The sequence below is a fragment of the Suillus paluster genome (genome assembly GCF_016628075.1).
Source record: "Suillus paluster strain FC165 chromosome Unknown EDB91scaffold_121, whole genome shotgun sequence".
Taxonomy (NCBI): domain Eukaryota; kingdom Fungi; phylum Basidiomycota; class Agaricomycetes; order Boletales; family Suillaceae; genus Suillus; species Suillus paluster.
This window is the reverse complement of record NW_024537681.1, coordinates 21,565-47,176: the sequence shown is the minus strand read 5'-3', so window position 1 is coordinate 47,176 and position 25,612 is coordinate 21,565. Positions and strand designations below refer to the sequence as shown.

Below are 25,612 nucleotides of genomic sequence, written 5' to 3'. Positions count from 1 at the left end.
ATGACTCTGATGACTCAACAGCACCGGGGCCTATTCAGAAACCTGTAGTAGGCCTGGGGCACCCGTCTGAGGAAAAATGTTCCTTATGCACTATCCTGCGTACGTCCCCTCAAGAGGATAGGACGGGTCTGAATGGAGTGTTAAAGGACATTATTGTTCTTCCGGAATCACTGACATCCATCAGCCAGAGCTGACCGGTTTGACGCGGTTGCAAGGGGCAAGCAGAAACGTTTCATCGCGCCTTCTTGTAAATGGGGCGAGTGTTGGTATCAGCAGTGAAACTGATGGTACTGAAATATGTTATCCATGCATTGACCTCGGTTTCGACAACCGAGTGACATGCTTAGTCATTCGTTCAACAGTAGGTAATTCACAGTGCACGATTGTAACATCTGAGGCAGCCATGGGAGCTGCATGCACTTCATAGGATAATTTATCGCGGAATTGACTGGCCGACGCAGTGGTAAATGATACGAACAAGGCACGGGCAATTATAGTAGACATACCTCACGCGTCAGGAGGTGCCTCCACCGTTCCCATCAGGATACAGGGTACAGACTGGCAGAAGAGACAGATGACCTGACAATTGGCGCGTGCACATTGTACATACTACAGGAGGTAGAATTTCGGTTCGAAGTAGAAAGGCCATCACCTTATTTTTGAACTAGATATAGAGCCGAGCTTCGCCGGGAGATCTGACCCTTTTTACCATTCGTTGATACTATTTGCAACGATCTGATGACCAAAATACGTTCCGAAGTCGGTAGATGAAACAAAATTTGGATTAGTTGGAAGACTATCAAGACACATCTGAAACTTGCATACGTGAGCGGAGAGATCGGCACTAGTCAATGGTATAGTGGTCAACCAGGCAGAGAGCTGGGAAGTTCATGGAGCCCAAGCACAGTTGCCCTTCGTAAATGCGTCACCGACGGTGGCTGTGCTAGTTTCAATGGTGGCCAAAGTCGTTTCGTGAAGGTGTTTACGGTCTTGCACCCGCTGCCCTTTCTTGCAGCGGCTGGAACTTGGTTTGTTCGCTCAACCTGTACATGGTGATAAACTAGTAGTACTTGGCAGGCATACATATACACGTACCTTGTGAAAGGCGCGGGGCTCTGTCCATGATCCCATCTTCATTGATGGTGAACATGGTCAGAGCCCCGCACATATTTTAGGTTAGGTTAGTGGAATGGTCACGAGTCTACAACATAACTGGAACAGTAAGCAGCACGAGTGGCTAGACGTGAGGCAGGGTTCACCGATGCACTTTCTCGTACAGCACATATCAACAAGTAGCACGAGACCGAGGAGTCGCATGATTGGCTGAGGGGATGCAGCACTGGATAGTACTACATCCTAAGGTCATCACGCGACCTATAGCAGAAACTTGGTTAGGTGAACGAGCAGTCGGGATCAGACGAGAAATCAGATCCATGCTTATTGGCAAGAATCGTTTGAGCGGCAACCTAGGCTGTCAATTTATATGGCGCAACAATCAAACACGTAATTGGCAAGCTCAACGGTACGTCGCAAAAAGAATGCGTCAAGAGCAATCCAAACCTTGGAGCACATCAATATTCACTTGACAATGGTATATCAGCGATTGGCTTTAATGCAGATAGTATAGCGTCAAAGCATGGCGTGACATGAGGTACCATAAGAAGCCTATAGCATGAGATGAAGTGTAAGACGATGAGGAGAGTTATTTTAGGCAGTCCTGAATAAACTGTATGAGCACATGATCCTGCAGGACAACAATCCCAGACATACTTGTGGTGCGAGGCTTTGATGGCTGCAACCTTGGCCTTCTTCTCAGCGACACGCTTTTGCATAAGGGCACTAAAGGAGAGGTTAATATAGCGGAACGGGTTTCGTGCAGACTATATCGCTTACTCGTATTCTGCCTTCTGCTCTTTCTGGCGGTCGATCCGGCGACGGTTGAGAGAACGGAGGTGACGGCGGCGTTGGAGACGGATAGGAGTGACCAATCTTTGGATTTTGGGTCTGGGAAAGGATGCCAATTTAGTGCCAAAGACAAACCAAGATTGCGATATACTAACGCCTTAGTGTAGGGCTTGGCGTTCTCCTTCTTCGAGCTTTTCACCTCACGCCTCACAACGTACTTCCTGACATCATCCTCCTTCGACAAGTTGAAGAACCTCCGGATCTTAGTTGCCCTTTTAGGACCAAGTCGTTTGGGCAGAACGGTGTCGGTGAGCCCAGGGATCTCATTGTCTCCCTGTTTAACGATAACGACAGATAGGACGGCAATGTCAGGGCCGACGATGCAGCCACGGACGGATTTGCGCTTCCTCTCGCCTGCACGGCTGGCACGGTAGCAAGAGTGATTGTCGGTCAAGAGAAGTCTGACACGGATGGGGAGGAGGACACCCTGCATCATAGGGAAACCCTGCTTGTCGTTACCACCGGTGATACGGAAGATGTAACCCTTCCATTCATCTCCGAGGATATCTGCCTCGACCTCTTGCGAGATCTTCTTGTCGAAGAAGATACGGCTGGTTTGTGGTAAATTGGTTACTTTTCAAAGTAAAAGAAAGGGTCAATCGTACAATCTCCTCTCATCGTCAATGTTAATGGTCTTTTGAGCCCCAGTAGCGGGGTCTGGGTCGAAGGTCAGTTTAAATTTTGTTGAATTGTTGGACACCGAACGCACTAGCAATGTTGATCTTCATACTGCCCGAGTCGAAGGGTCAATAAGAACTTGAAATTGATATCGACGTCGGAGCTCACCTTACGAAACGAGAAAAGGCCTTGTCACCGTGGGCAGCAGCGACGAGGAGGAGTCTTGATCTTGCTGGTTAGCCTACGGGCCTTTGTTCAACAGTGTGGCAGATTCCGGCTTGTGGCTGAGGTGGAAAATAAGGTTTTCAACTGTACAGTTGCTAAGCCACACACTAACTTGTCACGCGTCACATCACCTTTCCTCGAACGCGTCCAACGACACTCCTCAAGACATCCTCCCCGCCAACAAAAACTGTGAGTCCTGTAAAAGTGGAAATTGATGTAAAGCTGACCAAATCATGCAGATTCATCATGGGTCGTATGCACGCTCCCGGCAAGGGCATTTGTACGTAGCAAAATGACCTACTTTTGATACTTGGGAGCTATCCTAATCAACTCTATCAGCGTCCTCTGCCCTTCCTTACAAGCGCTCCCCTCCTTCATGGCTCAAGACTACGCCCGATGAAGTCGTCGAGCACATCATGAAATTGGCTCGCAAGGGTCTCACTCCCTCTCAGATCGGTGTTACCCTTCGTGACTCGCATGGTATCCCCCAAGTGCGCTTCGTCACTGGTAACAAGATCCTCCGTATCCTCAAATCTCACGGTGCGTGATTCATTAGCGAGTAATTCCGCCAAACACTCATGCACTGAATCGCTCTCTGCCTTGTTGCCTTGCACTTCTGCTACTGCATCTTGTTTTTATACATGCCTTTTGTTTGGGGATAGGATTGGCACCGTCCATCCCAGAGGACCTTTGGCACCTCGTCAAAAAGGCGGTGGCCGTGCGTAAGCACCTCGAAGTCAACCGCAAGGACAAGGATTCCAAGTTCCGTCTCATCTTGATCGAGTCTCGCATTCACCGTCTTGCTCGTTACTACAAGACAAAGCAGCAGATCCCTCCTACCTTCAAGTATGACTCTGCTACCGCTTCCACTCTTGTTGCATGAGCGATAGTTAGACTTGGGCGAGTAGTGACTGTTGGGGCAGACCATAACCGTATACTATCGTACAATTCTTTGACTGATGTCATGCGCAAAATTAGGCTTATGCAACTCTATGCACACACTGAGCACTAAAACGGATTGTGGAATCACAGAGTTTAAGTCGACCCTGGTATTTTGTCTATTATTCGCCAACTCAGAGCTGCAGACCAATTAGCTAGCTATAGATGACGCGGAGGCCTGCTTAGCGTTCGGCGTCCCCCGGTTTTTTTCAACGCGCTTCAACCCAATATTGCAGGCTGCAGGCCCGAGTCATATCTACATACTAGATTTGGAGAACTAGAAAATTATTTGATGGATGCGCGAGCATTGAGAGAGTGTCGATAGTGGCCGAGCAGGGGTAGCGACCCAGATGTCTGCGCATGAGAGATGTGCATACGTGCAGCACCGCCCCTTAGCTCACCGTATATTAATGTATGTCCCAATATATTGTCAGGTCCGTACAAATTCGCCGTCTTGATCCTCAATCGTATCCACGAAGGTATATACTGTGTATGCAGAGTGTGAATCCAACAAATTGCGGGACGTGTCCCAACTGCTTGTTTGGTTTAATATAGTACATTGGGTCTTGATGGTACATCGTTTGGCGTGTTCTTTGGGTGCCCTGTTCTAAGTGAAACATAAGTAAAGTGTAAAGTACAACAAACACGAACTCGTACATACAGCATCAGAACGCCCTTCGTCAACCTGTTAATCCACATGCCCAAGCCTTCTCCCAATCATGACAAAGTACACAAAAATGTACAAAAGAACCCGATACCGAAACTTGGGCATCCTCCGACCGGAAACGCCCTTCTCCACTCTGAGCAAACGCCCGGCGCAAGTTGTTCGGTATCAGAGACACAGGGAACGTCAGCAACTCCACTTGCACTTCCGTCCCGCTAAAAATGCATGGATCGACTGGAACTTCGATATACGGGAGGGCCAGTGAAACGGTCTGTAGATTCTCGAAAGAATACCACCGAGTGCGCCTCAGCCACATAGGCAGCCTGTAGTCGCGAGATCCCGTGAAACGATCAATGAGGTGCAGATGTGTTTCGTTTTGTAAGTGAGACAGAGAGACGAGGTGAGAAATAGACGCAAGGAAAGCACGTCCTTGGGGAGTGATCTCGAGGGAGAACCATGGATAAGCCCCGGATACCGTCATAGTTTTGGTATTCCAAGGAAGTGGGCGTTCGTGATCAACCACTTGGGAGTGCCATGCATGCTCAAGGCAACCTGCGAGAAGATACTTCACGCTTAAAAAGTCGAGCGCAAGGGACTCTGCGGCGAGGACCACTGGAGACAGGAGGCTGAAGTCCAGCGCAGGGGGTGGATAAAGCATAGAGCTGAGGGGCCAAAGAGGTTGCGGGGGAAGGTGCAAGATCTCTCCAATCCAAATCCTGCGTATGTGCGGTGCGTATTCGAAATGGAGGTGATGCTTTTGCTGAGCGTATGCTTTTTGCATACTGAAGAGCGTGCTCGAATGCTGTGACACTGTGAGCTTCCGAGAGTAATACCGTATGCAGAAGTTCGGGAAGCACGGTGCGTCTCACAATCCTGGAGACGAGGCAGAGTGTAGCCGCGGATGCGTATGGATTTTTGGCATCGTAGTTGTCAGCCTGAGAGAACGTAGGCTTTGCAGCGTATGACAATATAAGGAGGACTAGCTCGGTCGGAAGTTCGACACATGGAAGTCCTGTACTGAGAGGCCCCATGAAGGGCGAGTAACATGTGCGCCACTGCTTTGAAGTTGAGAGACTCACCTTATAAACCACAGGTGGAACAAATTCCACCACGACCTGGTCCACAGCGGACTGACGCCAAAGCACGTGTGGAGTCACAAACTATGAAAGACTAATTGTTCCTTCTAGGTTACATAATGTGATCCTGTTGAACTTACCTGTTATCATCAAATGTTATCATAGGATCATAGGAATAATGCTAATGTGACACGAACCATAGAGTCCAGCTGGATGATTATTTCGATCACGCTGGATCCATGTGGACGAACTCATTCTCATTTCTTCGTAAGCTCCTCAAAACGTCGCAGAGCAGAGTTGGTTGACATCTTCAGGTTCACGCCAGATCGAATTCGTATTATCCTACTGTTCCCCAGAGTAAGCACCGAGATATAGCAGTGTTATACTGATTACGGGTCGGCTGGATTGGCAGAAAAGTTCCTGCAAAACGTGTCAGACTGATAACCTACCCATAGACACATACGCACGCAAAAACTGCAGAGGCAGATATCTTTGCTGGGCTACGGGTACCGCATGTGCATGACTGTGAGCAAGCAAGCTACAAGTCGAGTCGTAGTCGATCATTGTTCTCGGTTGCTTCGACTTTGGCGCGCTGTTTCTGAGTGAGGAGTCTGAGGGTTATCTCTGGCGCGCTCATTGAGTGAGGAAAAGGACTTCGTCGCCGGGAAATCACCTTCACGTCCCGCGTTCCACGAGCACCGTGTATATCTGCATACGTCATTCTCCACACAAACAATACTCTAGGGTAACATGATGAAGGTAATGGGAGGTTAAATGTGAGGCGACACGTACATGACAGAACTGCCGTTTTCGCTAGCAAGAAGTCATTCCGCGTCGCCCACAGGGACATGCGGGCGACTTGAGAACGTTCCAAGCGTGAACTAAAGCGTTATCAGCAGTTCTCTGACCTATTCTGACAGATAAGTTAGCGCATGTACAACTATATGTAAGGATCAAGCTAAAGGGGCGACGCTTACCTTTGAGAACCACTGGCAGCGTCCCACGGTTACGAAGTAGAGCTGCACGACGGTATATGAGGTGGCGCACAAGTCTGTCGCAGCCACATTGATATTCCATCAAGCCGTCCATGCATGTAGATGTGAAAAAGTTGAAAGTGCTCTTTGACACTTTAAGAACACAAGCTGACATTGTCCATGCACACCGACTCGTAGTGGAGTATCTGCCGGGATATGTGCTTTGGGTATCTTCTCCAGAGGTAGCATCGAGAAACGATGTCAGTGACGCTGCGGCAGAGATGGGAAGGTAAACGAAGTATGAAAATTCCTGTGGGTGATGATGCGCCAATAGCGCCAGCCTGGCTACAATCTCGTATAATGCAGTGATCACTCCCTCTTCACGTAAGCATCTGATGTCCTAGTAGTACAGTTGAGTATAGTTGCAGAAGCCGATGAAGCGTGGCTAGGAATATACGGTATATATGACTATAAGGTATGGTAGCAGCAACATCATTATGACAGGACAGAATGTACAAAAAATTACATCTTTCTTTAGCGCCTCCGAGACCTTTTGGGCGCGGCGACGGGTTGAGGGAAGGCCATGAACATACCACCTCTGACCCTCTCGGCTTCAGCTGCCGCAATACGACGTTCCTGCATCTCCGCCGCCTGACGTCTCAATCTACCCTGGGTGCGCTCCACCCTCCTCAATGCTTCCTGTTGCCTCAACGCTGCCTGACGCCTCATCTCAGCCTGGGCGCGTTGCGCCTGCAACACCCGCTCCTGGAGCCGTGCTTGAGCCTGGACGCGGTCCGCCTCCATCTGCGCCCGGAACAGTCGCTCAGCCTGTTGGGCACGGGCATTCAACATATCTGCGTGGGACTGCATGGGGAAAGCCGTGAGCTGGTGCTCCATATATAGGCGGCGCTGCTCCCAACACATTCGGCAGTGCTCTAAATACATTCGGTAAGGCAGGGATGCCCCACCCAGCGTCCACGGGGAGAGCTTGATGCACGCCAGGTCTTGGCTGTGCCGGACCGGCAATTGGTATATCTATCTTGATATTGCTGTGATCAACATCAGGACGATCGCGTTTGAGCTCCTCGAACGCTTTCTTGGCTGCTTCTTGAACCTGCATAGATAAGGTGCCGTCAATAGATCAATCCATGATAACAAGCCGGCGCATATACCTCAGTCTCATGGCGCTGTTCTACAGGATCCCATAGGACGCATTTATTTTGGTCGACTCGTCCAATATAAGGAGGTGGCTGATGGATTAAGATCGTTGAGTTACGTGGACTAGGAAGTTGCGGTGTCATGACTTACATTACCAAAATGGTCGTATCCAATGATGACTTTCCGGCATATATAGCACGAGACAGTGTGACAATTTGGACAAGTCATCTTGTTACACTGAGATTCGCCGTTAGCAGGCAGTTTATCCATAGAGGGGAAAAGGTTTACTCCGTGTTCTTTTATGAACGCTGTGTGCATCATGGTTAGAGTTGCTGATTGTAATTGTTCATGAGGACGAACCTTTCTGGCACTTTGGACAGTTTCGCATTAGGGCACGAGCTACAAAAATATTATCAAAAATAGGCCGTCCATAATTATCATGCAAACATACTCATCGCTTCCTCAACGACGTGCTGCACATCAAGGTGCTTGTCCGATTCAGCTTCTGGAAAAAAAATCATGAGCACAACGGTCAAGAGACGCAGAACCGATGTTACCCTTGCAGCTCTTCGGCAAATGGTCCTACTCAACAATATCAAGAATTGGACCTCCAAAAAGGTTTAGATACGTACGGGTTTTTTACACTCTCGACAGCTCACAGCACCGCAGTCCACATTCTCGCACCGAAAGAGCTTCTCCGTCTCATTCTCAATGACGCACTTATATTCGCAGAAGGGACATTCCTCCAAGTTCTCGAGGCCGGCAGCTTCGATGTCCTTGCGCTGCTTGACGCGATGATACAGCTCCAGAAGCTTTGGCGTAAGGAAACGTTCCAGCTCGGACTGCGGAAAGTGGAGCTTGCATCCGGACTGGTCCATGCAAACGATATTGGGATTGTGTTCGCCCAAAAGGTTGGATGCGTAGGAAGACATGCAACTTTTGCAAAATAGGTGCGCTTCTGGACACTGTACCATCTTGTCCTGATCACATGTTAGATGGCACTTGTCGAGTGAGTAAGGAAAACAACAAACAAATGGGTACGAAGAGAAGCAACAACCGCATTCAATACCGTCTTCACATTCTTCGCATGCATCATCATCGTTTGTTTCATCAGGACGCGGTTCATCAGTCGCTACATGTCCACTTTGTCGCTGCAAGAGCCATTGCCGCTCTGCCTCGAATTCGGGGTCGTGCCTTTCTCTTCCTTTTCCGCTAACTCTCGAAGGAACGGATTTCCGAACGTAAGGTGAGGGATCCCGATTCTCAGCCACAAGCAAATGCGTTGGAGCATAAAACCGATGTTCAAGTAGTCGCGTTCGGAGATAGGGCTTCGGGGCGTATGGAAAGTCGACCATAAGTTGTTCCTATTGAGGGATCGAAACTGTGCATCTCATAAAAAAGAAAACTTACACACCAAGGCCAGTTCGAAATAATGAACACCCCCCTTATGTTCTCTGTCCCTCGAACCATAATCAATCTTAGGAACTGGTTGCCCACGAGCAATGCCTTCCTCGTCATCTTCGGTCCTTTTCCGCTTTCCCTTCCTATCAACTTTCGGGTAATTTGGGTTCTCAAAAAGAGAATGGAGAACAAGCTCTAGGACGTTCTGTCCGGCGTTGGCTGGGTTATGGATAAATTGTTCAACAAGCCCGAGAATATGTGCAGGCTCCACGTCTGGGACAATTTCAAGGACACGAGCAACGTACGCGTCAGTTGAATCCAGGGTCGCCGCTGGAAGTTCAGGAGGGGGAGAAGGTTGAGGGAGCGGCGCCTGTGGCAGCACCGGTACCGGAGGGACATCTAGCTGTTGCATCAATAGCGGCATCTGTTGCACTTCTCCGTCCTCGTCGTCTGAATAAAACAGCGGGGCAGAAGCGACTCTATCTATGCGAGGAGATTTCTGAGATGATCCGGCAGCCGGTGGGGCAGCATCCGCAAGCAAAGGTGCTCCAATGACTGGCACGTTCGAAGGACCTGGTCTTGCATGTATTTTTACCGACCGTTTCTTCTTCGGGGACACCAGGTTAGCCTCAAACTCGCTGTCAGAGTCCGATATTTCGATGATTTCTTCTGCCCATCGCCTCGCTGCTGGCGGCGGCGCCATTCTCGCCTGCGACAACCCGGGCTGACGGCTCTGATTACGAGTTGGTCTGTATACTGTAGGAAGCAGTTCAGGGGATGATGGGATGTCGATAACCTCCATGGCGGTCGGACAACGAGCCAGGACTCACACCGGGAAGTCAGTCAGGTTTTGCATTTAGTTTTAAGTGTAAATCACATCTATCGAAAAAGGAAATTGACTTGCCAAATAACTGTAAAGAAGTTGCTGCACGTGATTCGTCACCCGTGTCAAGTAAGTAGAACAATCGACTTGTAAAGTTATGTTCCACCATGCCATGGTGCCACCACTCTTTCCAACTCAGACGCTGCGTATTACTACTACTGGTATTAACAGTTCAAGGAAAACCACGTGTCATGTACAGCAAGGCAGGCATGTGGACCGTTGATTCAATGAATCTTGATCGCGAGCTGGTAGCAGCATCTCATCGATACCGGAACTGTGGAGACATTAGCGCCAAAGCGATCGTTCTAAGTAGGCCTTTTTTATCTCGTGGCAAATCAGGGTGCAATACAAGAACGAGGTGTAAGAAACATCTGGTTGAGAGTTAACTGCTGCGCATGATGGTGGACACATGTGCTTTCGAGCGGACTCACTGGACACAATGAAGGTAACTGAGATATGATGCACTGATGGGCGTTTATGAAGGGGTAGTAATGATAGAAGGAGATCTACGCCATAGGCACGTGGTAGGAGCCAACAAGAACCCTGGATACTAGCCATGGGCGCAGGGCAGAAGCCCAACACGTTACACTACCTGCCGCACAAGATCCACAATGCAACGTATTAGCATCTCAAACGTACGGTCCTCGTTAACTTCAGATGTTGTTGACCGTCTATCCGTCCAGGTCAACGTGAGATGTCAGGGGTACCTGATCTGGCAGCAAGAGATGCGGTACCATCGTGATACTTATGCAGTTAGATGTATCATCCTCAGAAACTACTATCATATGTAGAATCGGCTCACAAAATCTCGCGGGAAGACCGTCTCCCCTTTAGGGTACGGACGAAAAGTGAGTTGTTAATAACAGGCATAACTATGGGGTATTTACAAGGCACTAATAAATCTCTCGACCCCATAATAACTGTTTCACTTGTCTTCTGACCTTTCCCCATTCTCGCAAATCGTTAAACCAGAAGTGTTCTCATTGGGAGTCCAACTTGGGTCTCGTAGAAGATAGTAGCTTTGCCTCTTTCCCGCTAGTCTGCACGCACTGGGGCTGTTGATATTGGAGCTCAACATTGAGAAAATGTTGAGCTACGGTATCAGCCCCGCCAGTGAAAGCGACCCTAATACAGAAAGAACGACTGTCTTCCTTCTATTGGATCTGCCCACGGGGGACTACTCTCCTGCCATGCGAGTCGTCACGGTCAGACCAGCACTCATAACCTTTTTTTTCTTTCATTCCTGCAGGAATCTCTCGTTCTTCTGAATCCAGACTTATAGTGCTGCTACAGTGTGCCTTAACTGATGTCCAGTTCTAGGTTCAGGCTTCAGTCAGACCTTTCATCAATCAAGGACAATTGCTAGGCCATGGCGCCTAGGTTCATCCAGACTTTAAGTTCAAACCTTGGACATGCTTTTTGGACTAGTATCACGCACGGCTTTCTACGCTTGCATGCCATGCAAACTATATAAAAAAACACCGTAAACCCAAGACATCTCGAATGAGCTGCACAGCACATATGTCGTCGAAATCAACTTGTTTTATTCTGAAGCAGCGGTCTGAAGCTTCTCAATTATGGTGACGCAAGTGGCAGGCGAGCTGACTCTGAGGTAGACGCTGCCATGGAAGCTGTGGACACACTCGCTAGCGATCATTACACCACGGCAGTCCTAGTGGCAGCTCTTAGCGCTTAGCACGTACGTATCTTGTGATGTCCCACTAAATACGGAGATCGGACAGCTAACGCAAATGGCCTCAACTTATCGGCTTCGATCTAATCGCCGAGGAAGCACCCTGCATCACGCAATGTTCAAGCGTGCACAGGTCAATTGATGCTATAATCTACAGATTTCCGAGGCGGTTGCACGATTATGGACGGTGAGATACAACAATCGTGATTTAGAATGATAACGATATCGGCGATAATCACAGCATCCCTCTAACTTCGCCCCTACGTGACTCAGGATGCAACAGGACGATACTGATCAAAAGGATGTGCATAAAGCCCCATCATCCGCGTCCTATGCTCTACAGCAGCGTCCCAGATCTTGGCAAGTTTTGGATCTCGACTGCACCACTGCTGCTGATCCAGGAACACTGGTCGGAAACGTTTGCGCACTGGAGGCTCCGCTCGCTGTTCGTCGACTTCCATTGCAGCTGGATCTTCAGCTAATCTAGAAGGTTGGCTTCGCGTGCGCCGCGGGGTGGAGGGACCAGGCAATGGAGAATGGGCGTCACTAGATATAGCAACAGAGAATATAGGTTTTTGCTGTTCATGGCGCGGGGTGGAATCTCCCCTGATGGCCTGTTCAAATGCAGCTATTGAGGATGCGGTTCTCTGTGGCGTAGCTGTGCGCTTTGTGGGCGAGACGCTTGCGCCAGGTTTAGAACGTAGCTCAACCCGACGTCTTTTGGTTGGAGTTTCGGGTAATGAGATATCGTCGGAACCATCCAAAGCGTCGTGTGAGAATACAACCATGCGTTTGAGTGCCAGGGGTTTGGCTGGCGTGACATCCTGTGGTCTGGCTTTCATGGCGGACTTGGATGGAGACTTCTGTGGTGAGGTAGAAGGACGAGTCCGAAGTCTCGAAGATGGTCCAGACGAATTAGTTTCTTGTAGTTGAGATTTGATGCGGTCAGCGACCGCATCGCAATCCTTGTCGAGGGCCTTTATGACGGACTTGAACGCAGGTAGGGAGACGTCATGGATTTGACAAAGTGATTTTTCTTGCACCCCCTGAACCTAGAAAGACGACGTGAGCAAGGAAATCTCAAGAGAACATAACGTGCGGACCTCCATGATCTGACAGATCCAGTAAAATATAGCACAAGTTACCGTGCTGGCTCGATGGCGCGTACGAAGCATGTCTACCTTGGGGACACTGCTTTCTACCTCGCGCATCCACTCCAAGGCCTCGTCGGGTGGCGCTACACGGTACGTGCCAATGAGCGATCTATAATTCAGACCCCTCGTGTGCTGTTTCCCCGTAGGGCCAAGTGCTTGCCGCACAGTATTCAAGGCCTTCGTAAAATCATTCTGACTGATGCAAGCGCTCGCGATAGCGGCTTTTTGTGACACTTCATTGTTGTTCAGTCTGTGAAAGATTGTCAGATGCTGAATGCTCGTGATCGGGAAATGACGCACTCTTCTGACGCGAGGTACGCACAGACACCCGGGAGTGCATTAGCGTGGGCGACGAGATACCCAGAGCCAGGGCCAGTTTTGGTTTTCGCAAGTCGTAGAATGGCCTGTGCTTTTTCGTATGTTTCTCCTGAGCATAGTTTCATTAGACTCTCTCTTTCGAGTGCTGCTGCCATCGCGAGGTGGAAGAATAAGACGCGAGTGTGACAGTTGACGCGTGACATTGAGATTTGGCATGTGACAAGCTGTGACCATTATAGGGGACTTTCCAAAGCGGTGTAGCACAATATAATTTTGCTATCAGTGTCAATGCGCTGTCCACCACGTTCTGAAAAGAACAATACATAACCAGCTGTGGACCAGTAGAGCTTTATAAAACGGGCTCCTCATCTTTCATCTTTCCCCGCACTTCATCGAACTTCCTCACCAAATGCGTATTCCATTTATCACGAGTTCGCGTTATCAGGAAATCGGTCGCCGCAAAGGTGGTGGCGGTGGGGGAAAAAGTGGTGGTAGCAGTAGCGGTGGGAGTGGTAAAAGTGGTGGTGGAAAGAGCGGAGGCAGCTCAGGGAGCGGCAGCGGGGGCACGTCTACCAATTTTTTAAGTGCGGTGACATCAGAACTCAATGGACTTTTCAGGCAAGACTTCAACGGTACCACTCAAGGGTAGCTCCTCCAGCGGCAAGAGCACTGCAACATCATACGGATATGGAGGCGGGAAAGCCGAAACCATCCCTGTCGGACAGCTTTTCTCCGGCCGCACTGCTGGAGGCGGTTCAAGACCACAGGTGTACGGCACAAGGTTCGTCAATAGATTATTTTCTTGCCAATCGTTGAAAGTAATTCAATTGTCATCCAGAACCTATGGTAGTGGATACCCTGGATACTCTGGCTATGGTGTCGCAGGTCGAGGATTTCCGTTTTGGTTCTGGCCGGTTGTTTGGGATGGAAGTGCAAACCAGGCCCTCCATAATACTGAAGTAACATTTTTACCTCCTCACACCAGGAGTTCACTGATGCCCCCACGTCCACAGTACGGTGATTCGTTCAATACCAGTAGATTGGGTGGACCGATGGCACAGGCCAACTTCGTCTCAAATAACACGGGTTCGACTTTCCATGTGCTATCTGACAACAGTACGGTTGGCTCCTTGATCGGTTCCATCAACACCAATTGCTCGTCGCATTTGGCATCCTCGAGTTCAACATCTCCGTCACCGTACAACTCATCCGCTGCAGGAGGCCCTCAGCCGGAGCAAGCCATACAGTACTACCGCTCTTCCAGCATCGTGCTCACTCTGGATGGCTATAACAACTCCGCTACATTCAACAGCAATCCAAATACCGCAGACTCGCCGTTGCCTTCTGGGGTGGACATGACTCTTTTGGACTGCTTGAATTACACCATTGGTCAGGCTGCTCCGTTGATCGATGGCGCCAGTTCGCACTTCATTTCGCCACCATGCCTTGGTTTCGTCAGCTTCGTCTGGGTCCTGTGGTTTTTGGTGCACTATGCTTGATTCCTCCGAATCACATCCAGGCCCCAAGGATCGTCACCTTTCATTTCACCGCTTCTTCTCAATAATACCCGGGTCTCCCGATTCTTCCACTATGTCCAGCGGTCATGCTCTGGATCGCCCTGTTCAATGTCCATATCATTATGTTCAATTCCACATTGTTTATTGATAACTTATACCTGTATATTCCTATTGCATACGTGCAATCTTAACATATTGTAGCATACCCTTGGACTTCATACCGATGCGCTACCGGTATTGGTCAGTCGTAATACGACATATTTCCCCCCCTCCCTCGCCCATATGCAGGACAAAGGTTTAGGCCGCCTAGGCGCTCCGACTGCTGTGGATAATTCTTGTGGCGGATGGGAACCTTCGGCAACTGTGCGGCCTTCAGAACGGCGATGAAGAAGCGTCAAAGTTCTGGAGTGCCAAGCGCCGCGTCACATGGACCTTTGGCGTCCAATGCAAATTTTCAGAATTTACGTTACAGTGATGGGCCTGTCTCAGGGTGTGATCATCATGGGCCAAACATGGGGCAGACAACTTTTTGATTCATGGTTTCATGAAGCCTCTGTTGAAAAATACTGCCAGGTCAGCAAGGTGACCAGGTCACCCCCACATCTCCGAGTTTCTGATTTGGAAAGGCACTGACCCGAGAGCGCCGCGAACAGCGCAAACGTTCCCGAGAGGGACCGACTCGGAAGCAAACCACAGAAACCAAAAAAGGAAGTCCCAAGCTATGTACCGTTTTTGATACAAGGGATTGGATAAATCAAGAGTTGCTTCCACGACGAGGACCTTGAACACTCGAAAAACGGTGATAAACCGTGATACGCATCCAATTCATTAAAAAGGGCTAACCTTCTATGTTCTCAGCCTACAAAATCACCATTTGGTGATTATCATTAGCCAGAAATAACGTGAGGCGGTGTTGTAGGTCCTGTGTATGAAATTAAATCATGCACCCACACTCTGGACCCCGCTTGGGAAGAATCAATCTTCGGACGGACTCTCTGCCTGAAAAGCTATAAGGAACGCCCAACACAATAGCGCTTTTTGTTCCCCCCCTCCGAGTCTCTTTTGTTTCCTGCTTTAGGGAGCTTCCCAACTACTACCGTGCTACTGTATCCATATCACTATAGACTATGCCTGCCGTCCGTCTTTCGCACCGTCGACGGTCATCCTTAGCCATTAGTATGTTCTATAATCATTTCTCATTTGTATCATGCTCATCATGACGGTCAATAGCGGCTCTCCATCCTATCAAGGCAGGCATCTACGGAATCAACACAACGACTCCTTCACCACGATCAGTTACATTCGCACCTAATGTCACACCAGTCACTTTTACCGAGACTGACGAGTCTTTATCATCGCCTACGCCAGAGCCGTCGTCTCCTACTACGCAGCTTTTCCCTCCTTCAGAGCTGCCCCCGACCACGACGAAGAGACGGGTACCTCCTGGCAAGCGCCGGTCGCTAGGGTACATCCCACGTCCCCCGAATGCGTTCATGTTGTTCCGGGCGGACTTTGTGCGCCAGAAGCACGTTCCAGGGTCAATCGAGACTAACCACGGTTCACTCTCGAAGATCATCGGTATGCCCTAATTTTTTGAGATAGCGTCACGTGATCACTCATCCTGTGCCTAGGAAATTGCTGGAGAGCGCTTCCTCTTGAGGAAAAGCGAGTTTGGGAAATCAAAGCCAAACACGCCAAAGCTGAGCACAAGGCGCGGTACCCTGAGTACCGTTTCCGCCCAGTCCATAACAAGAACAAGGAGAAGAAAAAGGAAAAGGCTGCTCCCACTGCTGAGGACGAGCGCCGCTGTGAAGAGGTTGCTCAGCTCCTCCTTGATGGAATGAAGGGCGAGGAGCTCGCCGCTGCTATTCGCCAGCTCGACGAAAATAAAGTGTATGCCCCTGCCCCCATCTATCATCATAGGCGATCCTCTTCCGTACCGCTTCCGGATTCGCGGTTCAATGCGACTGGCATTACCATCCCGACGCTGCCTTTCTTCGCAGGCTCGCGTCCTGGGTCTCCTGTTGGAAATATCTCCCGCTCCGCTCGCTTCATCCTGGGTCAGCGCAGAGCTTCGAGTGCTCAACCGGCTATCCCCCGCTCTTGGGGCATCGCTACACCTGCCTCCCTGCAGCGCGATGAGTCTCCCCTCCCAGAGGCGGACACCAGCTTATTTGAGCCATCGTTCTTTAACTCGAACTTCTCTAGCCAAGCCACACACCCAGATTTCGCATTCGTACGTACTTATCAATGTTTTGGATTTTCTTTCTCGACGCTAACACAACGATGCAGAACTTCAACGAGATGATCTCCACTTTTACTCCGCATGCATCTCAGGACTTTGGTGGCATTGCTCCCTTGGACCCAATTCACGACCTATCGATCGACATCAATGCCATGACATTCGACCCGAATGATCCCTCAACCTGGATGCCGACTGAGTACAACAACTCCCAGTCTGCATCTTCATCCCCATACACCGGGTCCCCTGCACACTCCGACATGTCTCTCCCGCTAGTCGCACCTCAGCCGCAGTACGTAGGTTCCCAATTCGAGCAATGGCAGGATATCTCTTCCCAGCAATACAATGTTCCTGCCAAGGGTTTGGACTGCTTGTTAGGCCCTGGTGAACAACAGATCGCAGAGCCCCAACTCTCTTGCTACTCGACTGGCATCGAGGGTTTGTTCCCACCGTTCGGCGTCATGGATACCCCCTCCATCATGGGTTTTGAATACAACTCGTATTGATCATCTCGACTCCACATCTTTCTATCTCCATTTCCACGATCTATCACTTGTATGTATAGCTATTTTTTTTAATGGTTTCGGACTTCCTGCCTCCGAGCCGTTTTTCTCGCTGTTTTTATATGACCCTTACTTGCACGGTATCGTTGACTTGTAGCTTTATCACCTGCTGTGTTGGATTGGATCGCACCCCTTGTAGCCATATCGTTTCTGTTGTCTTGTGTGCCTGTCGTAAATGAGCAATATTATTATACCCGTTGAACCTGATTTTCGCGAAGCAAAGCATATTCGAACTGGACTGGATTTTATCAGGCCTCCTGATCCACAACGTTGGTTCCCTCGTAGTAGACATTTGATTCTTTGAAGCAGAGCAATTAACTACGTGGTGAGGAATGCTCGGCGGTGCTCAACGTTTGACGTTATGGTTCCCTAGATGTTTTTCAACACGGATCTTGGACGGGTATATAATGTGCGTAGATATAATCATCTTGCGGTGACGCGGTGGCCTCATCATCTGAACTACGCAGCCCCAAGGCAATGCGACCATTACATTTTGCTACTGGTCAATATATAGTATAGTATACTCTAAGTCGCCCCTGGTCTTGGTTACCATTGTATCGGTATTGTCTTATCTACTATGGGAGGGACGGATGAGCCTGAGAGTTAGGGAGAACGTCATGATCATCATGATCTGCTTCCCTGCTCCTCAAAGATTTCGCCGACTCGACGAGGATAAGCCGGTAGCTCTCCACTCGGTGCTCCCAAATGATCATCCGTAACCATGTGCTCAACCCAGCTTTCTACACTGCGGTGATGATCCGGGGTGGAGACGCGAGATGTATTGGATATGGATATGGATACAGCTTGTCTAGCTCGTAGGCCCGTTGGCGCCTGGCAACGCTGGACGCAGAGATATCATGATCAGTTGGGGAAGTGATATGATATGGGATCTGTAGCGCATGATGAGCATCTGTTCACAGAATACTCTGCGAGACATGCGTCAGAGTATTGAATGAACGACGAGCTTGTGCTGCTTGGACGGACAGCACCACTGGTGCTCAACTTGAGCTGCACCCGTGACTCAACCTGCGTTGGCCCTGCAGTTGAAAGGAGGTTGAAGGGCGTTACGGAGAGCTGTTGTTTCCTGCGACGCCACAGCACAATAAAAAGTAGGAGAGCTAGAAGTGCGACTGCTCCTACGGTTCCTCCTACAATGGCACCTGTGGTTGGGCGCGATTGAAATTTCGAACTGGTGTCAGTCACTGGCGTCGGTTGAGGGAACGGGCTCGGAACCATAACAATACTGGTCGATGTAACTGTGGGGAGAGGCCCAAGTGACGTGATGGTTGTCGTGAGTATATTAAAAGTCTGGGTGCCTTGTGGTTCAGAAGCATTTGGGGTGATGATAGGTGAAGGACTAGGAGGGTCTACACTCCAGGGTGTAGGGGAAACGAAAGTGGTACTAGCATCCGACTCTCTGCGTTCAAAATGTGATGCGGTTGCCATTGGACTAGCCTGGTCATTCGAGAAATGGTCACCGGCAGATGATAAAGTGCAGTCCACGCAGCTGATCTCGGGTTCTTCAGACAGCTGGAGGCCTTGTTTGAGTATTAGAAAACATATGCTCAAGAAGATAGCCAAAAAAATTGATACCTACGCCCATCCATGCTGGTTTTCCGTGGTCTGTCTAACGAATCAAGACCACCCTTGGTCTTTAACGAAGAGTGCTGAGACTTAGCGTGGTTCGACGAATGGCGGGAATGGTATGGTAGATGATTGCGAAATAAAAAATTAAAGCGAGTGTGAGAGGGAGTCATTCTCCCTTTGGCCAACAAATCTAGGGGGGTTGGGAGAACCATGTCAACGAGACCGACCTTTTTTGTACCATATGGGTGAGATCAAACAGCTTTCGCACCCCGAGTGACGACCAAACGTTTCGGCAGCCTGTGCCAAATTGATCGTGGGTCGGTCTCGTGAGACATGATGCATGATGATCAACAGTGACCTCGACATGGTCGGAGACGACGACAGTCGCAAAAGTAAGTGCTTGGACGCACTGTTGTCAAGAGAGGTAGTTCAGCATCTACGACCGACGGGATTTCGGGGCTCACTAGGTAATTATTTGGTCAGGGTTGCGGCACCACAGCCATTATGATGTGTTTCACTCGGATGATGGGGTTCAACACTGCAACTTTGACAGATTAACTCATCAGCAATCTCGGACTTGTAATTATGCAAACGTTACCATCATACCGAATGAATTGCACCTGTAGTACTGGCTGTCCTACCACGGTATCTAGAACTCGGTGATTGTTAACAAAGTATCCGTATTGCGAGTCTGACGATTCTGTGGAAGCTCGATCACTGCCAGGCGCCAGTTGGACCTTGGCAGCCTGCCAGACCGAACAGACATCTACTCCTGCACCCACCTTCCACGTTTCTCAGGCACCATTTGTGAATTCAGATTTTTCTATCATTCAAACTCTATCAACTAGGCCTTTTCGATATGTATCGACCTCGTCACTTGAGTGCTCTCCTTGAAGTACTGGATATGTTGCTCTTCCGAACTTTTTCGGTTCCCAGAAATTGAAAGCAGTATTAGCACCAAGCACGTTGAATTAGGAGAATGCTTACACATCGTTCCTTCGAGTGATCATATCAGGCGACTCGTTCGGAAGTGATCCATTGCCTTCGGTGCTAGCATCATCCTACGGTATGCCGGTATGTCGGGTTCAGCCCCTGCATGCGGCAGCGGGTAAATCAGCATCGTTTCATATAGTGGAGCCACTTATTCTTATCCATAGGTGACAAAACGAATCGGATTTGAGGCCTGGTGGCATGTAAATGACGTCCGTTTGAAAGGGGATAGGTTCTGCCTATACTCTTGCTGAGAAGTTCCATTCTCACCGTGAAGTTCTGCTCAGGACACGATTTGAAGGCATAAAAGTAGCAGCCTTCGCGACGTCCTACCCTCAGCGTTATTGATCCCATATCACATCACACAATACAGTTTCTCCTTGATCCTCGCCAGTTCTTGTTGCTTTGACTGTGTCTACGTCTATCAATGCGCAATGTTACCAGGGGTGCTGCACCATTTGCTGCCAATTGCATGGGCACATTTACACTGCAGAGGAATCTGCAGAATTTGAAGCGTGATTACCCGCGATTTTCCTTGCATCCCGGATTTTTGACTCAGCCAGCATGGTAGGTTACATGCGTAAATGCTTGTCGGTGTCGATAAGTCAAGCCTGAGCGGCAAGTGGTGAAGGAAGTAAGACATATTTCTGATTTCGCATTGGTGCAGTGTGGCTGATGCACGATACGTACCAAGTAGTTGGTTGTTGCGTTGATCGAGGTAGTTGCATTCTGAAAAAAAACGGTGCCGTTTGAGCAATGGAGACCTTAGAATAGAGGAGCACTCATTATGATATCTGACTGAAGTACCCACTACGTATTGGTATTGTAGTTGCAATAACATGCAACTGTTCGTCGGCCTGCATCGATCTCGCGTAGTAACAGTGACCTGCCTCATTTCGTTGAAGTAGGCTCGTTTGGTTCGAACCAGCCTAATATTTCAAGATTGCGTTACTTTGAAGTGCGATACAGGTATAGACCAACCTAGAGCAACGGACATATGATGAAAAACTCTCCATCAGACAGTCACTGGTCAGAATCTCAATGGATCCAGCGCAATCGCCAGACCGAGAGAAGCCGATACTCACGCTATTCGCAAGTATGACAGGTATAAATAAGTCTCCCGTAGTAGGTAGACCAAATAGAATGAAGATAGCCGTTCTACACGGTAGAATTCCTCAGACCGTTTACAAAGAATCCGTATGGTGAGTCTGACGATAAGTATAGGTATGCACTGGAAGGGCGGCCTTTGATCACCAGTATGTAAGTCCAGGCGTCAGTTCGCAGTCTGTCGGACCGAACAAGCACGGACAAGCCCATTCCCAGATTCCCACCCCACAGACTTTTGTTGGATCCGCGAACCAGCGTTAAGTGCGATGGTTACTCCTGCATCCACCTGCATCCATGTTTCTCAGCACCATTTGCGAATTCATATTTTTCTAACATTCGACCACCATCTAGTATAAGTACTCTCAAGCATCTATCAGCCCTTTTCGATATACATCGACCTCTGTTTTGAACATCACTTGAGTATTCTCACCGGGTATGTCGCTCGTCTCGCTTCCCAGAAACTCCTAGTCTCGAACCAGCCTGAGAATTCGAAATTGCGTTACTTTGCAGACCGATACAGGTAATGACAGGCTCATCTACGCGTCCGGCGCAATCGGCACCTAGGACGAGGCCAAGAGAAGTCGGCAGTCACGATGTCGGCAGGTGTGACTTGGGTGTGACAGGACGTTTTCTCGATCGACCGCGTTCTCTGTCCCGGTGAGAGCCCATTAGCCCGCAAATCGACTTCTACCTTGTCGATACTACTATGGAGTACCAGGTTTACAACTCGCTTACGACAGTTTATAATTTGGTAAATTTTATTTTAAACCTGTACATTGCAATATATTTCGGACCCTTTAGCAGATGGCGATTAGCTTCAACTCCGAGCCGGTCGTGTGACCATAAAAATTGGTCTCATTAATTGCTTCAAGGTCATCCTAAAGACGTTTGTCAGACATCATGTCTGCTCACTTGGGCACCCCTGGTTCTCTGCCTCGTGACTACGCAATTCTTTCTCATTTTGTGGCCTCTACGGTGCATGACGTGGAGGATCAGACACAGAAGAAGCCGCAGAACAGAACTGTAGACTCTCAAACAGGGAGTGGGGCGGCTCCGCGGGCCAGTATTCGTATCATCCCCTCAGCACCAGCAGTAACAACCATTATGCCAACGGAGAATACTCCTCTACTCTCGACGCCAATTCCTTGCATAGCAGAAGATGTGAAATTTTCAAACGAAAGGGACGGCCTTGACACTTGGGAGATATTCCGGGAGGAACTTGTCATCCTGATGAAGTACAGTTCGCCCGTTTTTATGTTTGTCCACATTGCGATCTCCCGCGTAACTTTCACTAACCTTCTGTTGATGCAGCACTCATGTGTTCGAGTATAGCTTAATTGTGGCTTCCGTAGTGTCTATCGGGCACTTGTCCACGGTAGCACTTGCTGCTGCAACATTAGGTTCCATGACTGCGAGTGTATCAGGCTACTCGATCGTGCAAGGTTTTGCATCTACTCTTGACACACTTCTCCCTGCGGCATGGACATCTAGTCAACCGCAACTGGTTGGTTTATGGAGCCAACGCATGCGTAAGCAAAACTCTTTTTTGTCTGATGCTCCTGTGTCTGATCATTTCTGCAGTTGTTGTGACAGTCGCAACCCTTATGGTATCTCTCTTACCCTCCCTCCCGTTCCCCTATTGACATACTTTAGCCAGTTCTTATGATTTGGTTCAATGCTGAATCAATTTTACTCCTGCTCAGACAGGATCCTGAAGTTGCGCACCTAGCTGGTGTTTACTTAAAATGGGCATCTTTGGGGCTCCCAGCATATACTTTCAACTGTATTTCGCGGTACGCTACATTCTTAGTGCATTTATTAATGACGTTCTGACGAATGGATAGGCGCTACTTCCAATCTCAAGGTAATGAATGACATCACCGGAAGTGTTACATACTGATCAGGGATTACTTTTTTGAGGACTTTTCGCTGTACCAACTAAGATCATTCTGGCGGTAGCGCCGATCAATGCCCTGTTGAATTACGTTCTTGGTGATTACCTATTATATGCGTTCTTTTCAATTCGAAGCTCATACAGCTTTCCAGTGTGGGGTCCTGAACCAGTCAGGATTGGTTTCATCGGAGCCCCAATTGCCACCGCTATTTCCTTCAACCTTATTTCAATCGCATCAGTGATCTACGGCATTTTCCATGTCGAGAAAACCGCCTGGTATCCTATCTCAAGGCGCAGCTTTACTGGCTTAGGTCTTCTGGTGCAACTGGGACTCGCTGGCGTTGGCCAGACCGCGTCTGAATGGTGGTCATGGGAGCTTATCGGTCGTGCGTATATAGTATGCAACTTATGGATATTAGCATGCTGAATTGCGTTTCGACAGTGGCCGCTAGTTTGTATGATACTTAACTACATAAGTAGCCAACATTGCTGACATTCGTTTATAGGCTTGGTCCTGTTACCCTAGCTACCCAATCCGTTCTGCTCATCTCAGCATCCTGTACATACCAAGCTCCTTTCGCCCTGGCCGTAGCAACGTCTGTGCGGTATGTTGCGTCCAACTTACCTGATGCTTCGGCTGAATTTTCTGTAGAATTGGGAATCTTCTAGGCGAAAAGCGAGCCAGGCGCGCTGGTGTCTCTGCAAACACCGCGGTTGTTCTTGCAGTTGCCATTGCTGTAGTATGGAGGTACAGATTACGCCCGTTTCGGGTCAAGCAGTACTAACACACAACCTTTTCAGCGTTCTGTTCATGTCGTTCAGGAAGTCGTGGGCGTATATCTTCAATGATGACCCCGGTAGGATAATCCATGTCGTGTGCATTCCGATACTCATTTATCACAGAAATTGTAACTCTGGTGGCATCGATTTTGCCACTTGTTGCTGTATTCCAAGTGTTCGATGGGACTAGCGCTGTTGCCGGTGGTATTTTGCGAGCACGAGGCAAACAAGTAAGTGCTAATTAATTCTGTCGTACTCTTTTATTGAGTTCTCTTGCAGTTCACAGGCGCACTTCTCAACCTCAGGTAAGGTCTCTCATGAACCACCGTTGCCTCGATGACGCCCTTTTGCAGTGCCTACTACGTCATTGGCATTCCATTTGGTATTTGGTTGGCTTTCAAGAAGGATATGGGTCTAGTAGGTCTATGGCTGGGGCTCACAGTTTCCCTCGTCTATTGCTCCGCCTGGGGCATCTATATGTGCATCACAGCGGACTGGCAGAAAGAGGTGAGAAAAGTTTTGGATAGGCTGGCTGTGGAGAGTAAAAACGCAGACCATATTGACTCGGAGGAAAATGAAGAATCGCGCTTCTGATATCCCTCAAGGATTTTCATAGCAGACACTTGGAAAACACGTAAAACTGGTGCCTGATAGCTTCAATACCCTGATCACCGAATGATCAATGTAATAATACACAAATATTGTGATTACTTGATGTTTCCTATCCTTGGGTGTGGTCCTTCGGTCTATTATGTCGCGATGTTCGACACAAGACAGTTAAGTGTGTCCAGAATCGAAATCCCCTCTCGTGGCAGACTACAGTGATTATTGTATTTGGGGCAAACTGGCCGATTGGTTCGGCGGCGAAGATGGCCCGGCGGTGTTCACCATTCGGCGTTCCGCCAGAGTTGTTTCAACATAGATCTTCCACCCAACGGTATGCAGCGAGCGTAATATAACGATGCCGCGGTATCATCGTCCCAATCGATACGTCCATAAAATAATACAATACGACCAACCGTTACATACCCGTGCTACACGTACATACGTACGTTAGTGATCTGCGGGGGGGCGTACAGCATATCAGACCTCAAAAACGTACTCCGACGTACTATGTATCCATGAGAGAGGAGGATAGGAGCGAGGAACGACATCATCATCATGATCTGCTTCCTTCTGCTTTCCCGCTCTTCAAAGATTTATCCGAACGATAAGCCGGTAACTCTTCGCTCGGTTCTTGCGAGGCATTCTCCATAACCTATCTGTTCAATCCAGCTTTCTACCCTGCAATGGCAATAGCGATCTGAACCGCGGGCGCTAAATGGATATGGAACCAGCCGTTCTAGCTGGTTGACCTGATCGCGCCTGACAACGCTCGATGTAGACATGTCATCATTGTTGGACAAGTGAGACGATACGGGATCTGGAACGAAGGATCGCCATCTGTTCCCAGAATGTTCTGTGATGGAAGCGTCGGAAATGTGAACAAACGATGGACCTCTGATGCTTGGACGGACAGCACCACTGGTACTCCTGCACTTGAGCCGCGCCCTTGGCACAACATGCATCGGCCCTGCGGTTGACTCGGGGAGGTTGAAAGGTGTTACAGAGAGTTGTTGTTTCCTGCGATGACATATCACAATTAAAAAAAGGAGAACCAGAAGCGCGACCGCTCCGATAGTCCCCCTATGATGGCGGCGATGTTTGGAGTTGATTGGGAGTTTGAATTGGTGTCAGGTACTGACGTTGGTTGAGGCAACGGACTCGAAACCATAACAGTACTAGTGAATGAAACTATAGATAGGACAGGTTGAAGCGACGTCGCGGTTGTTGTGAGTATTTCAAAGGTGATTGAGGAGATTGT

The 25,612-nt window shown here is 49.0% G+C and overlaps 10 protein-coding genes across 10 annotated transcripts; 5 read left to right on the top strand and 5 right to left on the bottom strand.

Moving 5' to 3' along the window:
- Window positions 1-1,646: 1,646 nt before the first annotated feature.
- On the bottom strand, window positions 1,647-3,002 carry EDB91DRAFT_115737 (40S ribosomal protein S6). Its single transcript, XM_041319666.1, has 8 exons — window positions 2,921-3,002; window positions 2,752-2,867; window positions 2,675-2,694; window positions 2,571-2,622; window positions 2,061-2,516; window positions 1,894-2,004; window positions 1,771-1,839; window positions 1,647-1,717 (listed from the first exon to the last, which is right to left on the bottom strand). The coding sequence occupies exons 3-8, from the start codon at window positions 2,691-2,693 to the stop codon at window positions 1,708-1,710; spliced, it is 717 nt and encodes a 238-aa protein (XP_041170756.1). The 5' UTR covers window position 2,694; window positions 2,752-2,867; window positions 2,921-3,002; the 3' UTR covers window positions 1,647-1,707.
- Window positions 2,912-3,860, top strand: EDB91DRAFT_115756 (ribosomal S13/S15 N-terminal domain-containing protein). The gene is made up of 4 exons (XM_041319676.1): window positions 2,912-2,997; window positions 3,048-3,088; window positions 3,148-3,299; window positions 3,365-3,860. The coding sequence occupies exons 2-4, from the start codon at window positions 3,055-3,057 to the stop codon at window positions 3,689-3,691; spliced, it is 513 nt and encodes a 170-aa protein (XP_041170755.1). The 5' UTR covers window positions 2,912-2,997; window positions 3,048-3,054; the 3' UTR covers window positions 3,692-3,860.
- A 172-nt stretch (window positions 3,861-4,032) lies between these two features.
- EDB91DRAFT_1254926 (uncharacterized protein) lies at window positions 4,033-5,442 on the bottom strand (the record flags this gene model as incomplete). The annotated part of the gene is made up of 5 exons (XM_041323888.1): window positions 4,033-4,143; window positions 4,190-4,354; window positions 4,409-4,432; window positions 4,491-5,213; window positions 5,245-5,442. The coding sequence occupies 5 exons, from the start codon at window positions 5,440-5,442 to the stop codon at window positions 4,033-4,035; spliced, it is 1,221 nt and encodes a 406-aa protein (XP_041170754.1).
- A 1,386-nt stretch (window positions 5,443-6,828) lies between these two features.
- Window positions 6,829-9,874, bottom strand: EDB91DRAFT_1169386 (uncharacterized protein). Its single transcript, XM_041320142.1, has 11 exons — window positions 9,034-9,874; window positions 8,651-8,983; window positions 8,252-8,599; window positions 8,177-8,201; window positions 8,071-8,124; window positions 7,980-8,018; window positions 7,908-7,927; window positions 7,770-7,856; window positions 7,634-7,711; window positions 7,327-7,575; window positions 6,829-7,289 (listed from the first exon to the last, which is right to left on the bottom strand). The coding sequence occupies exons 1-11, from the start codon at window positions 9,820-9,822 to the stop codon at window positions 6,996-6,998; spliced, it is 2,316 nt and encodes a 771-aa protein (XP_041170753.1). The 5' UTR covers window positions 9,823-9,874; the 3' UTR covers window positions 6,829-6,995.
- A 134-nt stretch (window positions 9,875-10,008) lies between these two features.
- On the top strand, window positions 10,009-10,348 carry EDB91DRAFT_1169384 (uncharacterized protein; the record flags this gene model as incomplete). Its single annotated transcript, XM_041320141.1, has 1 exon — window positions 10,009-10,348. A coding segment is annotated over one exon (281 nt), but the record flags the coding sequence as incomplete, so codon positions are not given.
- A 1,329-nt stretch (window positions 10,349-11,677) lies between these two features.
- On the bottom strand, window positions 11,678-13,249 carry EDB91DRAFT_1169380 (uncharacterized protein). Its single transcript, XM_041320140.1, has 3 exons — window positions 13,051-13,249; window positions 12,700-13,000; window positions 11,678-12,648 (listed from the first exon to the last, which is right to left on the bottom strand). The coding sequence occupies exons 1-3, from the start codon at window positions 13,221-13,223 to the stop codon at window positions 11,866-11,868; spliced, it is 1,257 nt and encodes a 418-aa protein (XP_041170751.1). The 5' UTR covers window positions 13,224-13,249; the 3' UTR covers window positions 11,678-11,865.
- On the top strand, window positions 13,250-14,864 carry EDB91DRAFT_1169378 (uncharacterized protein). Its single transcript, XM_041320139.1, has 4 exons — window positions 13,250-13,631; window positions 13,687-13,849; window positions 13,907-14,027; window positions 14,082-14,864. Exons 1-4 carry the CDS (start codon window positions 13,478-13,480, stop codon window positions 14,565-14,567), a joined length of 924 nt encoding a protein of 307 aa, XP_041170750.1. The 5' UTR covers window positions 13,250-13,477; the 3' UTR covers window positions 14,568-14,864.
- A 652-nt stretch (window positions 14,865-15,516) lies between these two features.
- EDB91DRAFT_1169374 (uncharacterized protein) lies at window positions 15,517-17,597 on the top strand. Its single transcript, XM_041320138.1, has 4 exons — window positions 15,517-15,761; window positions 15,816-16,163; window positions 16,217-16,821; window positions 16,878-17,597. Exons 1-4 carry the CDS (start codon window positions 15,713-15,715, stop codon window positions 17,331-17,333), a joined length of 1,458 nt encoding a protein of 485 aa, XP_041170749.1. The 5' UTR covers window positions 15,517-15,712; the 3' UTR covers window positions 17,334-17,597.
- A 654-nt stretch (window positions 17,598-18,251) lies between these two features.
- EDB91DRAFT_1254921 (uncharacterized protein) lies at window positions 18,252-18,997 on the bottom strand (the record flags this gene model as incomplete). The annotated part of the gene is made up of 2 exons (XM_041323887.1): window positions 18,252-18,928; window positions 18,988-18,997. The coding sequence occupies 2 exons, from the start codon at window positions 18,995-18,997 to the stop codon at window positions 18,252-18,254; spliced, it is 687 nt and encodes a 228-aa protein (XP_041170748.1).
- A 2,977-nt stretch (window positions 18,998-21,974) lies between these two features.
- On the top strand, window positions 21,975-24,342 carry EDB91DRAFT_1254920 (MATE efflux family protein; the record flags this gene model as incomplete). The annotated part of the gene is made up of 14 exons (XM_041323886.1): window positions 21,975-22,330; window positions 22,386-22,603; window positions 22,656-22,681; window positions 22,728-22,867; window positions 22,919-22,938; window positions 22,995-23,066; window positions 23,121-23,354; window positions 23,411-23,423; window positions 23,475-23,573; window positions 23,621-23,716; window positions 23,770-23,825; window positions 23,872-23,978; window positions 24,028-24,053; window positions 24,102-24,342. 14 exons carry the CDS (start codon window positions 21,975-21,977, stop codon window positions 24,340-24,342), a joined length of 1,704 nt encoding a protein of 567 aa, XP_041170747.1.
- Window positions 24,343-25,612: the final 1,270 nt, after the last annotated feature.